The sequence below is a fragment of the Crocodylus siamensis genome, chromosome 5 (assembly GCF_052110815.1).
Source record: "Crocodylus siamensis isolate JL-2025a chromosome 5, ASM5211081v1, whole genome shotgun sequence".
NCBI lineage: Eukaryota > Metazoa > Chordata > Crocodylia > Crocodylidae > Crocodylus > Crocodylus siamensis.
This window is the reverse complement of record NC_143399.1, coordinates 31,662,370-31,676,218: the sequence shown is the minus strand read 5'-3', so window position 1 is coordinate 31,676,218 and position 13,849 is coordinate 31,662,370. Positions and strand designations below refer to the sequence as shown.

Sequence of the window (13,849 nt, the reverse complement as noted above, 5' to 3'; positions counted from 1 at the left end):
GCTTCATTTGGTTTTCTAGTTACTCCAGCAAGTTCATTTTTTTTCTGATGTGTAAGTTTCATAAAATGTATCAAAATGAATCCCAATATTAGTTTTTGTATGTGTTATCCTTTGAGATCTTTCAATTCTTATTGTTTTCTTCCATCAATGTTGCATTATTTCATCTAATCTCTGGATGCAAGTTGCTGAATTAATTTTGATTCCTATAACATTACATTGCCCTGTCTTCTATTATTTTTACTAGTACGAAAAATTGTATGGAAATAAGATTTATTTTTAAGAAAACATCTACATCTACTTTATTTGTTTCTGATCTCTGTTATTAACCTCTCTTTATTATATTGCCATTGTTTGTTCTAAAGTTTATAAGGTCACAAAGGAGTTTCTGATTTCAAGTGAAGAATAAGCATGTACAAATTATTTGTGAAGTAAAGTTCCTGTTTTCACACAGCTATCTTCACTACTAAAATGAGGAAAGAAAGTAATGGAAATATGTGAGGCACACAACAAAAATTGTTACTATGTAAATTACATTTCATAAAGTGTCAACAGTTTGATAAATCTTAGATAAACCCAAATGGAATAACTATCTTTCAACAGTTAAAGCAATATTTTCACTTTGCAAGTCACTTAATGCCTGAGTATAAAAAACAAAAAAATGATGACTACAATCAACAAGAACTGTTTGATGATCTTTTAATTATAATAGTACAAGGGCAAATGGAAATAATTTAATAGTGTTAAAAGAAATTGGAAAAATAGTGGGGGGAAAGGAGAAAGTGATAATGAACTAATAAAAACAATTACAATTGTTTCAGGTCACAAAGATATCAAGCTGCACTGAATTTTCAGATATCAAGTTAAGAACAAGTGAAAAGAAAATACTGAATGCTTTGAATAAGGACAAGAACAGGATAACTATCAGGTCCCAAAACTAAGTGTATTAGTGTTAAAAAAGAAAGCATTTTTTTTACTATTCTTTGTTATTCATTTTAACTATTTTCATGTACAGGTTTCCAATGGAAGGGAAGATAAAAACAACAGAAATGAAAGTAAACTGGTAAAAATGTAATTGTGTTACATCTCATTGTCTTGAAAGTAAATGTTCTGATCCTGCAGGCATTTAAATCATCGGTAAAACTGTTAACTTCATATATGCAAGATCAGACCCTATATAAAAAAATATTATTGCTTTTATCTTTAACTGGACTTCATTTTTTCATTGGCATCATTGGCTGTTATTGTATTATTGTTTATTAAAATTAAATGTATACTAATAAATACATTTTTCTTGTTCAGTCTTATTCAGGCTCAGCTAGGATGCATTCCTATTCAAGACTTTACTTTGACGCAAGATATAGGCAAAATTTTCAGAACTGGCATAAGAGTTACTAAATGTATGGTAAAATGTATTTCGTTTTTTAGTATATTTAATAGTATATTGTATTATATTTTATTAACTTTTTTTTCTTTATAGGGTTGTCTGACTTTCTGGCATCACAGAGAAACAGCTTTTCTGCACTATTAAACTCCTTAATTTTAGCTAAGTGTTTCAGATGCAAACTATGGGAAAACTCACTGCATGTTTCCAAACAGCTGGAAAAAATTGGTAGGTCCCTAGAGTGTAAAAGGTGATACTAACTTCACTGTAAAATTTAGAATGTCTGTTTTGAGAACTAAGTAAGTCTTCCAGCTTTTCATTTGCTAAAATCATGGTTTCTTTGCAACAGTATAATGACAATTTGTTGACAATTAGCTGAATCTATTCAGAATCAGTAAATTCTTATGGATTATTAACCAGTAGCTGCCTGGTAGCTTCAGGTATGTAGAAAAAACAGTCTTGAAATAAGAATCAAAATATGTGGCATCAATACCCAGTGAACATTACCCAGAAACTACTCCATGTAAGGTTCAGATACTGTAGTTTTAAAATAAAATTTTACCTAGCTCTACTCTTGGCAAAAACATAAGATTAGACCTTTAAAATACTGGTAACTTATGCAAAAAGAGACTTCAGTAAAAATCCAACTTTTACTGCTTTATTAATGACATAAAAAATCCTGTCCTATTAGCTTCTTGTTTTGCTCAGCAGTATAAATTTTTTTTTTTATTAGAAATCTATACATTTGGGCCACTTTCTTGGATAACATATTTATGATGGGTATCTGAGATAAGCTATTAGGTAGATAAAAACTTAAGCAATAACCTGCAGAGGAAATTCAGAACAAGTACTGCCATTTATTTAGCCTTTCTGACTGTATTTGTAGCTGATCTCTGGTTCTTTATGAGAGATAAGAAGTGCAACAGTGAATAGTGGCTTGTAGAAGTGTATCCCTTAACACCTCATCTGTTAAGTCCCTTGCATTCCCTAACTGCACAATATTTAATAAGCATTGTGCTGTAATTTAATATTTAAAATGTTTTAAAAATTTCTTAGATATCTTACATTGAATTCAATAAGCTTCAGTCAAATCCATGCATTTTCTACGTTTGATTTTGATCCCATTGCCTAGAATTGCAGTCCTTGGACTTCCATCACATGCAAATACAAACTTGAAGTGATCACAGATCTGATATTTTGACGTGTCAATCTAAAAAGTTGCTAAATTGTGCTGAGATGGTCAGCTCTCCCAAGGAAAAAGAAATAAATTTAAATTTGATTCTCACATATGGAAGAACATTTATATGGTGTGCTAGCTTTTTTGCTCTGATATGCTTCTGTCAGCTTCTATGCTTCTTTATCATTTAATTCATATCAGTGCAGAAGGTGGGGCAGAGTAGTCCCTTAGGGTGCCTAGAGATGTGCAGGATGCCTGCTCCTATGCACTGTAATTACAGTGCCTTGAAGCAGACTCAGTTACTTGAGTCTGCTGAAGCATACTAATTAGCGTGCTCCAGCAGCCTCAACGTCTCATGTATTCAGTGTCCCTGCACTTCAAAATGGTGTCCGGGGTGCTTTAACTAAAGCTTTTGAAAGAGCTTTAGTTAAATTCCCCCACTGCCATTTTGAAACTGGGGACACTGAATACACAAGATGCTGCAAGCACTTCAATTAGAGCAGCTCCTGAGAGCTGGTCTAATTAAAGTGCTTCCCAGTCCTGGAGCACACATAAAGATGCCCTGATAGACTAATTTGCTCAGGAAGACACCACTTTGCCCTGTCTTCTGCCTATGTCAGACTAATGCAGCTAACTACCTATCTGTGTTCATATTACTGTTTATTTGTGTGCAAGAATGCAACTTGTGCTCTCTCCTTTTTTTTTAAGATAGGCATTCTTAGTAACTTTGGGTGTAGGTCTTGATGTTCAGTTTACTAAAAGGGCCCTTTACAATCCATTAGCAGTGTAAATGATAGTAACTTTGCAGTGTAACTTTACAGGAGCTTTTATTAAAATGAATATCTGTTCCACATTCTTTCTAGAAATTTTCCTCTAACTAAAGCAGTGCTTATTTACATACATTTCACCGTACTCCCAGTGTCTCTGAAAATTCTTTTTTATTCAGGGGATATACATAGAAGTGCTTGTTTGCCTGTCATTTTCTTATAGCTTCTGAAAGCTTTCTATGATATTTTCTTTTGAGCTGTTTCAGTCCTCTGGTCCTGTATTTTTAATAAGGGCTCACAGTGCTTTTCTCGTGTTCATGTATACTTTTACTGGTTATTTGGGTCATCTAGCTGGGTGACATCAAGCAGAGGATATGCTCTTAACAGCATATCTGAAGTTACTAGGTGATGTCCTGAAAGGAACTACAAGGTCATATTATTTTTTTGTAATTCAGAAGTAACCATGCATTCTCCATGTCACACCTCTAAGTCCTTTCTTGTATATTGCATTCAGCAAGTAAAGGTCAGCTTCAGCTTTTCAGCTACAGCCCTACTAAAAATCGTGATACCTTGTATTGCCTCATAAAAGGCCAATATAGTTTGCTCTTTTAATTTGCTCTTGCATTTTTTCTGCTGCTCTCATAATTCTTTCAGCAGATACTACAGGACACCATCTATTTATGCCTCTAAAGCAGTATAGCTTTCAGGCTCCTTTGAAGTATGTGAGGATGGTTTGATCTGTTTCAGTGGGTCAAGCAGTTGTTAAACTAGTGCTGGTGTCAGTACATCCTGCAGATTCTTGTACTCATGCTGTAGCAGCAAAGCTCATTCTGTAACTTTGTGAAGTTAGATGAGTTTAAGTTACATAGGTATGAATTTACTGATGCAGTTCAGTCTGATTTGCAGCCTCTGAATTTTCTTTTATTTCCATCTATATATGTTGCAGTTTGAATTTTAGAAACATTAAGCTGGATGGCCAGTTTCTCTCCTAAGGGGGTTATTTATTTATTTATTTTGATTGACATTTACCCTTGTTCATTTTGGCTAGGTGTACAAACAGTCAAAAAGCCCAAGGGTGAATCAATTCAGTTTTTGCAGGTTAGTCTAAGATGCACAGATTAAATTGAAACAGAAGTGAACAGACATTTACCTTTGCTTGCGGTGGCTCCATCCAGAAGTGAGGGGATACTAGAGCATGGCTCTCAGGCTGTGTTCTCTTCCTTTTTCTGCTGTCCTTGAGGTCTCTGGGATCTGTAGTCCAGAATTACAGCAGCAGGACTCTGCGGGGTTGCTTATCACATCCTTTTCCTGTTTCCAGGTGCTTCTGGGATTTGTAGTCCACAGTTGCAGCCAGTAGTAAGTTTGAGCAGAGGAAGGGATGTTTAGCCCCCGTCCGTGGCCCCAGACTCCAACCAGGGTTTGCCTAGGGGGGGTGGAGGAGTAATTCCCCTCTTCGCCCCCTCAGACTAAGCTGCATCCCCAGCAAGGCCCCCCCCCACCAGTCAGCTAGCTCTTACTGCTTCAGCTAGGGACCAGAGGGGTGGGGCCAGCCCTGCTGTCTGTAGCAGACAGCCCAGACCAGGGTTGCAGACCATGCTGGCATGCCAGGGGATTGTGATTTAACTTGAACCAGGAAGGGGTCTGGGACAGAAGTTTCATAATCCGGTTTGACCCAAATCAGATAAGTCTAATACTATATTCAAACAGGTTTATCTTAAACCAGTTTCAGCCATTTTTAAACTGGTTTGTGTGCACTGAGCTTCTGTTCTGTTACAAATTTAAACCAGTTTCTGATCATTTAAACTGGTTTATGTGTAACTTCTGCCCCTAGCCTTTAAGGCTGTGTCTTGTCTTATCACTGACCAAAATTACCTCTGATGTTCAGTAGTGATGCTGCCTCTTGTTGTCATGCCAGATGTTGGATTTCTCTTCTTTTTTTCTAACAGGGAGGATGTTAAGCAGTCACTATCCAGAATTTATTTTCCTTCCCTATTTCTTCAGTTTCTCTTGACCAGAGAGAGAAAACTAAAAAAAAGGGAGGAAAACTCATGCATTCAACTGTCTCTCCTGCAAAATTACTGTTTCCTTCCTTCACTGACAGAAAATCATCTTCCATTTCAACAGAGCAAGGCATTAGTGAAACAATTTTAGGCACTGGGACAAGTAGAGCTAAATAGGGAAAGGAACTCATTCAAGAGGGCAGGGGTCTTGCTGATGCAGCAGCAAAGCAATGTCATGGCTGATACAGTCTCCAGCGTTGGAAAAATCAACCTGCAAGAGAAGTTTTTCTGCTGGGAAGAGAAACTCTCCCCAGGTCAGACTCAGAAGATTCTCCATTTCTTCTACGGAAGAGTGATCTCTCTTTCTTGGACCCATGACAAGACCCTTTTCCTTGCTCAGTAAACATAGAAATCTCTGTGAAGTTTAGTATCTGCTGAAAAGGGTCCCCTGGATAGGGAATACGCATATTTTGCTAAGAAATTATTTTATTTATATGCCATTCTGTTTTTATAGTTGCTTACTAATTCATATTCAAGTTAGTTAGTTCTAAGTTCTTGGCAGTTTTCTTCTGTAAAGCCTGTAGGAATTGGTCCTTGATCTACTTTTCTTTGATTTCAGAAATTAATGAAGAAATTGTCATTCTCAAAGTTTTCATATTTCATTTTACTGAATTTATGTTTTCTTATTTCTGTTGTAGCAACTGAATTAATATCTAAATAGAATGACCAACCAAAAGGAAATCATATGGAAATAGACAAGACAGTTGATTTATATATGTTTTATATTTACTTGTCACAATGTAGCTATGGAAAATAGTAACTTGGAATTAGGAACTGCTATCTGTAAAAATTAACCATATAAAAATTTTCAATTTTCAACAGGTATGATGCTGTCAAATGCGATGGTAAATTCAGGTCTGACATCATTTAAAAAAATAGAAGATACAAATGCAAGAGAACTTGAACTGGTATTTTGAAATTTTTTCTTTGTATATTCATATGATAAAGAAAAACACTTAACATTAATATTTAATGAATTATGAATACGTTTTTACATATCTAATTTATAATCAGTAGATTCAGTTGTTTTAAAAGTTTTGTTTTCAAACATTTATCAGATTAAAGTAATATACATTTATTTCACAAAATGGAAATTGATTAGTTGGATTATGACATTGATATTTTGTTTCTTTTTGAGGACATTTTCAGTATTAGGAAGATAACAGATCAAATTCAGAAATGTCATCATCTCATGGGTAAAGAGGACAGTTAGTAAATTTGGATTTTCTTTCTGGGAATGTGCTTTATCATCTCTCCTCTTTGCCCATCTTAATGATGAAATTCTGGAATTTAAGCAATTATTCTTATAGTAGTAGATATCTGTAAAGTGAAATCCTGGCCTCACTGTAGTAAATGTAAAATACTCCTTTTTATCTTTGGAACCAGAATTTTACTCCACATGTGGGAGGCAGCCACAGCCCCCTCCCAGCTCTGCTGCTGCCTCTCACTCCTGACATACTGCACCCCACCCCCCAGCCCTGCCTGTGCTCCTCACTTGCAACCCACAGCCCCTGCCCCCACAGCTCTGCCAGTGCCCCAGCCCACAGCCCCTGCCCCCCCCCCCCCCGGCTTGCTGCCCATGCAGGTTGCACGCATACACACGTAGGGAACAACTCTACATTATAACTTTTATCATAACAGATTCAGTGCATGAGTCTGGTGACAAAGACATAGGCAGGCAAGGTTCTTTGGGTAGATGTGATATCTTCTATTAAACCAACTAAATAGTTGGAAAAAAATTCTTTGCACGCTTTCAGACATATTACCATCCTCAAGACTGCTGCTGTTCTGAGATGATAGAAAAGAACCTGTGAAAATGTAAATAGGTGGAAGTTTGAAAGACAATGAGTAGAGATAGGAGGGAGTAGGGAAGGGAGGGATAAGTGTGACACTTCATGTCCTGATGTTCCAGGCTGGAACCTCATGTCCTGTGGCACAACCCCTTTAAAGGAACATTGTTCACAGATGCACCTGAAATGGGAAAAACTGGTAGAACAGTAATTCTGGTAAAAAAACTGCAGGTCAACTTGGTGACTTAAATGTTTTCTAATTTAAACACATTTGCAATCATTAATCTGGCTGTTTTTGAACCAGTTCTTTATATACAGAATTAATTAATTTAACTACAACTGCTCCATTTCTCACCCTTCTTGGGTTAGCCAGTAGGAACTAAATCAGTAGATAAGTCCTGAGCTTGCAGTTGTATTGTGTAAGAATCCTGGTACATTACTCTAGAGTTCATATGAGCAAAAGGCTCTGTCCATTTAGATATGATTACAGGTTTGGGGCAGGGGAATGGGAAGGCATGGGTGTCTCACAGGTAGGTGAGCAGAAGATTGATTCATGCCAGGCTGAGCTGCTTACCTGGTATCTGAAAATAATTACACAAAAATACAAACAAATTATAGGTGTCCTCTTTTGTCTCCAGTCTGCAAATCAAAGCGGCATCTGGTGGACAAAAGGGGTGAACTACAAAAAAGCTGCAGAGCCATCTGGTGGGAAAAGAGGGTCATTTACATGTCTTTGAGTGCCTTTGTGTTTGCACACAACGAATCTGTGGACGTGACACTTCAATTCCCGGCAAGCCAAACTAAACTACGTCTGAGGAGTTGTAGTTTAATGCACCAGAAAGACTTGTAAAGTGTCCCGAAATCCCACTCGTGCAAACAGGCATGCTGCTGCAGCGCAAGAGAGGGCAAAAAATGTGGCGTGTACAAAGGCCCTGGAATTCTATCTCAGCCATCAGACTATTTTTTCTCTTTCTGCAGACTCCTGCTGCTTAGTACACATCTTCCATCTTCTACATAAATAAGGCAAAGCTCCTGCAGATAAGTCTCCTTCACTACATAATCCTGATTTAGTTGCCTCTTGTGCACTGAATTAAGCAGTGGGCAGAAAAAAATAACATGATGATGATGCATTTTGCTCTGTCCTTTTCTTAAAAAGAGCTAAACAGTTTTGTCTGAAATATTCCAAAAATTCAGCCTTATACAAATGCCCTGCAGAGTGTCCATAGAAGATAGACTTATATAGGACTCAAGTTATGATTACACTTCAGTACATATACAGGCAACCCCCGCTTAGTGCTCTTAATTGGTTCCTGAAAAACTGAGCGTTAAGCGACACAAGTGTTAAGCAAAACCAAAAGTATTTGATGACCCCAGATGATGACCGCAGTTGTTTTTAATGACCCAAGATGGTGACCACGAGTGTTATAATGAAATTCGCTGAGCACTAAGTGAAATCAGGTATCAATTTAAAATGAGTGTTATAGTGAAATAGTGCTAAGTGAAACAGTGTTAAGTGGGGGTTGCCTGTATAAGTGCATTTCAAAAACTAGCAGCAATTTCAAAATAAAACCATTCTGTGTGTGCAGTGACGATTTATTGGGACCACATCACTTTCCTACTTAGTCAGAAGGGCTGGGTGCACTCAGCAATGCTGCCGTAAGTGTTCTCTGCTGCTATACTGTTTTCTACTGTCACAGGGCACTTCAGTACCCTGCTCCTATTGAGGGTACAAAGAGGTACAGGTGCTGGTTGCCGGGGCAACCGCAGTTGGTCAGCTGACCAGAAGGGGGAAGGGCCTGACCTATATAAAGGTGATCTAGTCTGAGGCCAGGAAGGCAGTTCCCCGCTAGCAGCCGAGGAAGAAGGAGGTCTGCTGGAGTAAGCAGAGTAGAGAAGCCTGATGGCCTGAGCAGCTTCTGCTTGAGGATACCAGGTGGAGGAAGCCCTGGTAGGGATTTGAATGATGGTTAGCCAGTTGGCTTAGAGTTTATGTTTGTAGCCCAGGAGCTTGAGTTTCTGTTCGTAGTTTTATAAGACCGGAGGACTGGGTAAGTCTAATAGGGGCTGGAGGAGGCCTCATAGGGGCTCCATGGTAGTGTGGGGACCCCAGCCCTGAGAAAGGGTGCAGAGGATTGGGGGCCAGGTAAGGTCGAGGCTGCCTGAGCTCTACAGGAACTTAAGACCTGAGGAGGGGATTTAGGGGCCAGGCACGGCTACGGCCACCTGAGCCCCAACTGTGAGAAGCCCCCAGAGCGGGTGCAGGCAAGAAGCCCCACGGGGGCTCGCTTAAGACTCAAGGAGGGGATTCGAGGGCTAGGCATGGCTACGGGCACCTGAGCCCCAATTGTGAGAGGCCCCAATGCGGGCATGGCTGCAAGAGAGGCCAGGGAGCATCCGTGGGAGGATGCAGGCAATTGAGACAAGCCCAGGGAACCCATGAGGGTGTGGGCAATTACAAGAGGAGCCAGAGGGTGCCCACGAGGGTGCAGATAGGATTGACCAAACAACGTCCAATACATCTGCGAGGCTTGGGGCGTGGTACAGGGGTGGTTGGAGCCACGAGTAGCCCCTAAGGCTTTAGTGCATGGAGTCATCTAAGACGGAGCACAGACTTGGATACATCAGGAGTATCATGTCAAAGAGGACAAAAAGGCAGCCTCCCTTAACACTAATAACATCAAAGATGTGGTGGGTGAGATGGTGAGGGTGCATTGACACCAACTTGGTACGGTAGGGGGCACTCGGAGAGATCATGGCCGCTCCTAGGACCCCACCCCGTGACATCTGCTTTGCTCCAGACAAACAGCATGGGCAGCTATTTTGCTATTATTTCTAAAACACCATCATACTATGAATTTTTTCTTTCAAACTGTCCTTATTCCTGATTTGTGGGGTTTTAGTCTTACTCTGATTAGTGTAGTTTATCAGATACAGTTGTCTGTGGTCTGATCTGCTTAATGGGGCAGTCTTTATTAACAGTTTCATCTTTTGGGGGTAGGGTGGGGAGGGAAGACATAAGGAGTATAATAAGTTCCAGATTCTTTGTGTTGAGGATTGAGGTCAACGGTATTTTTTGAGAGACTAATCTGCTAGTGGCTTATCAGGTTTTGTATAGTATTGAGCAACTGGTATTTTCTTCATGTCAGATCTTTCCTGGTAACTTGAAGTAGTAACTGCCTCAGAATACAGCATTTAAAGGTATTATACTGTCTTGAAAAATAATGCATGTTTTAAGTTTAGCTATAGTATTTGCAGATCATAGGCCAAATCTTAAAGATATTGAACACTTAACTTCCTTGATGTCAAGGTAGTTGCAAGTGAGCAAGAACTGTTGGTAACTGTTCATTTGCATTCTCTTATTAAAAAATCTTAATTTGAAATTCACTTTGCTGATTTCTGTACTATTATAAATTATATAAACTAAATATTTACAGATCTTAAACAGACACCCTCCTTTTGGAAACCAAATAAAAGAGTCTGTGATACACCTTCCAAAATACGCACTTGATATTGAGCAGGTAATTGCTTCTCTTAAATTTATTGGATAATGCATTTATGTTTGCTTTGTTTTGTATTTATGTTAGCATGGTAAAAATGAATCATTTCAATAAAATATTACTTCATTAACTGATAAACACTTATTCACTCTTCTGAAAGTGGGAGTCTTCTGTGGCCCCAGCTACTCCTTGGCATCCACACTTCAGAAAGTTTTAGTGTAAAAGACATAAAGGAAGGATATCTTGAATCAGTTGTTCTCCACAGTGCATCTGCTCTTTTTTTCCTTTTTCTGACTGCTTCTGCTCACTGGCAGGCTTTTATATTAAAAACACAAAAGTTGATAACACTACCTGTAACTGTGAATATGTAAAGAAAATCCTTTCTTACCATGCCAGGTAGCGGTGCCTTCAGACACATTACACTGCTCTGCATAATGTGCCTCCTGAACTGGAAACTGTTGCTGTGTTTACATGGTACTTGGGGTGGACCAAGTAGCACAAGGGTAGACTAATTGGCACTGACATTCAGCAATGCTAATTATCCCATCTGCAGCACTGTGCAAACATAGCTTACACAGTATAGCATGGTATATTTGAGGGTTCTTCTGTCTGGTTCAGTAAGCGTGCTGTGTAGACATCTCTAAGGCTGAGACCTTCCATCTTAATTACAAAAGTTATGGTCAAAACAAGTTCAGTGAGAACTTATTTAGCAACTTCTATACTTTTGTGTATCAAACCTAAAAAAAAAATAGATTATTAACACACAGTTAATTGATTCTGTGCACGTCAGAGGAGAGGCATGTTCTAGTGATTTGACTGCAAGCATGGGAAACATGTTCTGATGCTTGCTCACTCTGTGCCCTTGGACAAATCCTGTAGTCATTCTGCTTTGACTTTTTCATCTGCAAACTGTGGACAACAAAGCTTCAAAGACTTTCAGAATTCTTGTGAAAATTAGTTACATTTGGAAAACACTTTGAAGTAAAAGCTTCCAAATAAGTTTGAAGTGTTATGACTATTATTATAACAATGATCAATTTTTATTCTTTTATTTTGTAGATTGGCACAAGTCCTTAACTTGTTAGTGACTCTAAATGTGTTTTCAGAAGGCAGATTTAATAGTGATAAATGCTTCACGAAGAGCTGCCTGAGTTGTTAAAAGTTTTCCTTTTAAAAATGAATCATGAAGTGTCTATAGTTTCCTTGCTGTGCATCCCTCATAGAATCAGATTTCCATTCTCCCATTACAGTAGACGAAGTTTTTTTTTTCTGTGCTGTGTTACTCTACACCTCTGGTCAAAGATGATCTTAAATTCTGAACATTCAGTTAAACTTAACAAATACACCATAGATTACAGAGGCAAAACAGCTATTTGCTCAATTGAAACTGCACTTGTCCAAATTAGGCATGTGTGTATGTATACAAGATCTGTTCAGAAAGTATCGAGATTGAATGTGTATTTGTGATACAAAGTATTGGGTGGTAGGGTGTGCCTTTGCTGAACATGTCTGGGCATGATGGGACTCCTCTGGGCAGGCTCGCAGTTCATGGTGTTTCCCCAGTTTTCTGTGGCCAACAGTTGAAATATGATCGTTTGTGTCTCATGTCCCCTTTCATTATGTCAGAGTGTCCAGAACAACGCGCATGCATTAAATTTTGCATGAAAACTGGGGAAATGGCAGGTGAAAAATTTGAATTGCTTAAAATAGCATTTGGTGATGACACTATGAGCCATGCAAGAGTTTTTGAATGGTATAGTCAGTTTAATGAAGGACGATCATCGGTCGAAAATGATGAGTGTTCTGGGATACCCTTCAACATCATGAAATGATGAAAATGTGGCAGCAGTTCGCAGTTTGGTTCAAAATGATAGGTGATGGACTGCCCAAGAGATAGCAGAAGAATTTGGAATTTCTGTTGGTTCATGTCATTCAATTCTAACCGGCAGTTTTGGAATGAAATGACTAGAGAAATAACCAGAAAAGTGGGTGTCCGACTCGGGTACTTCACCACAGCAATGTGCCTGCCCACTGAGCACAGCTTGTGAAGCAATTTTTAGTCAAATTTTAGCCAAACACCATATCCCACAAGTGCTGCAGCCTCCATATTTGCCTGATATGGCCCCATGTAACTTTTTTCTCTTCCCTCAACTAAGGAAAACCTTAAAAGGAAGAAAATGTTGTGATGTGGAAACTATAAAACAAAATGTGACTGAGCAGCTTTTAGTGATTCCACAAATTGCTTATCAGAGCTGCTTCCAACAATGGCAGAAACATTGGGAGAAGTGTGTGGCAGCAGAAGGAGCATATTTCAAAGGAGATTAAGCCGAAGCCCCTGTAAATAAAATATTTTGTTTCCTACAGTATCAGTCTCAGTACTTTTTGAACAGACCTCGTATTGTATACAGATGTATGAAGTGGGTTATTTAATGTTTTTACTGGTTGTATCTTATATATATATTTTTTTCTAGGTTTCAAAATACAGTGATACAGTGGCTGAAATCTTAGTGACTATCGTATTAACAAACTTCAAACAACTGCAGACAAGGAGAACAGCACCAGATTTCCATTATGTAACCTTGATAATAGGAAATGCTGATAATGAAGTAGTTTTTAAACAAAAAATTATGTAAGTCAGGTTGCTTAAAACTTTCATAATATAATATTTATAACATCCATGAAGAAAATCAATTCTGTTTTACTCTGTACTTCATGCAGTTATTTGTACTAAAACAAAATGGTTAAAAAGTGTGTCCACGGTGTTTTTAAAAAAAACAAACAAATACAAAAACAAAATCCTAACACAGGAGTAATATACAGGAATTGCATGAGATTAGAGTTATTACTTATCAATAAAAGAAATATATTACAGTTCTTATACATTATCACTTGTACTATCAATGTAATGTTTATACATGCAAATACAACAGTTATTAATAGTCAATCTAAATAAGAACACTGGCTTGCTGGCTTTTAAATAATATTCATATATTATGTTGGGTGCAACTGCCTTCACCTCCTTATAATATAAAAAATAAAACGTATCTAGATTATATTTGTTCTACTTAAATACCTGCAGTATTGTGTTTTTCCTGTCTATTCTTTTATACATATTTCCCTAAAAATATCTTTAGTTACCAAGCCCCTGGTCCTTTCCCTCATAATTTACCCAGTCCA

The 13,849-nt window shown here is 38.2% G+C and overlaps 1 protein-coding gene across 1 annotated transcript in view; it reads left to right on the top strand.

Moving 5' to 3' along the window:
- HFM1 (helicase for meiosis 1) overlaps nucleotides 1–13,849 on the top strand; it is a 72,455-nt gene that overhangs the window by 37,111 nt on the left and 21,495 nt on the right. The window contains exons 23-29 of the mRNA XM_090048596.1: nucleotides 819–925; nucleotides 1,013–1,060; nucleotides 1,300–1,397; nucleotides 1,478–1,609; nucleotides 6,208–6,293; nucleotides 10,610–10,693; nucleotides 13,144–13,301. Of these exons, the coding sequence (XP_089904722.1) occupies nucleotides 819–925; nucleotides 1,013–1,060; nucleotides 1,300–1,397; nucleotides 1,478–1,609; nucleotides 6,208–6,293; nucleotides 10,610–10,693; nucleotides 13,144–13,301 (713 nt within the window). The remainder of the gene's footprint in view (nucleotides 1–818; nucleotides 926–1,012; nucleotides 1,061–1,299; nucleotides 1,398–1,477; nucleotides 1,610–6,207; nucleotides 6,294–10,609; nucleotides 10,694–13,143; nucleotides 13,302–13,849) is intronic.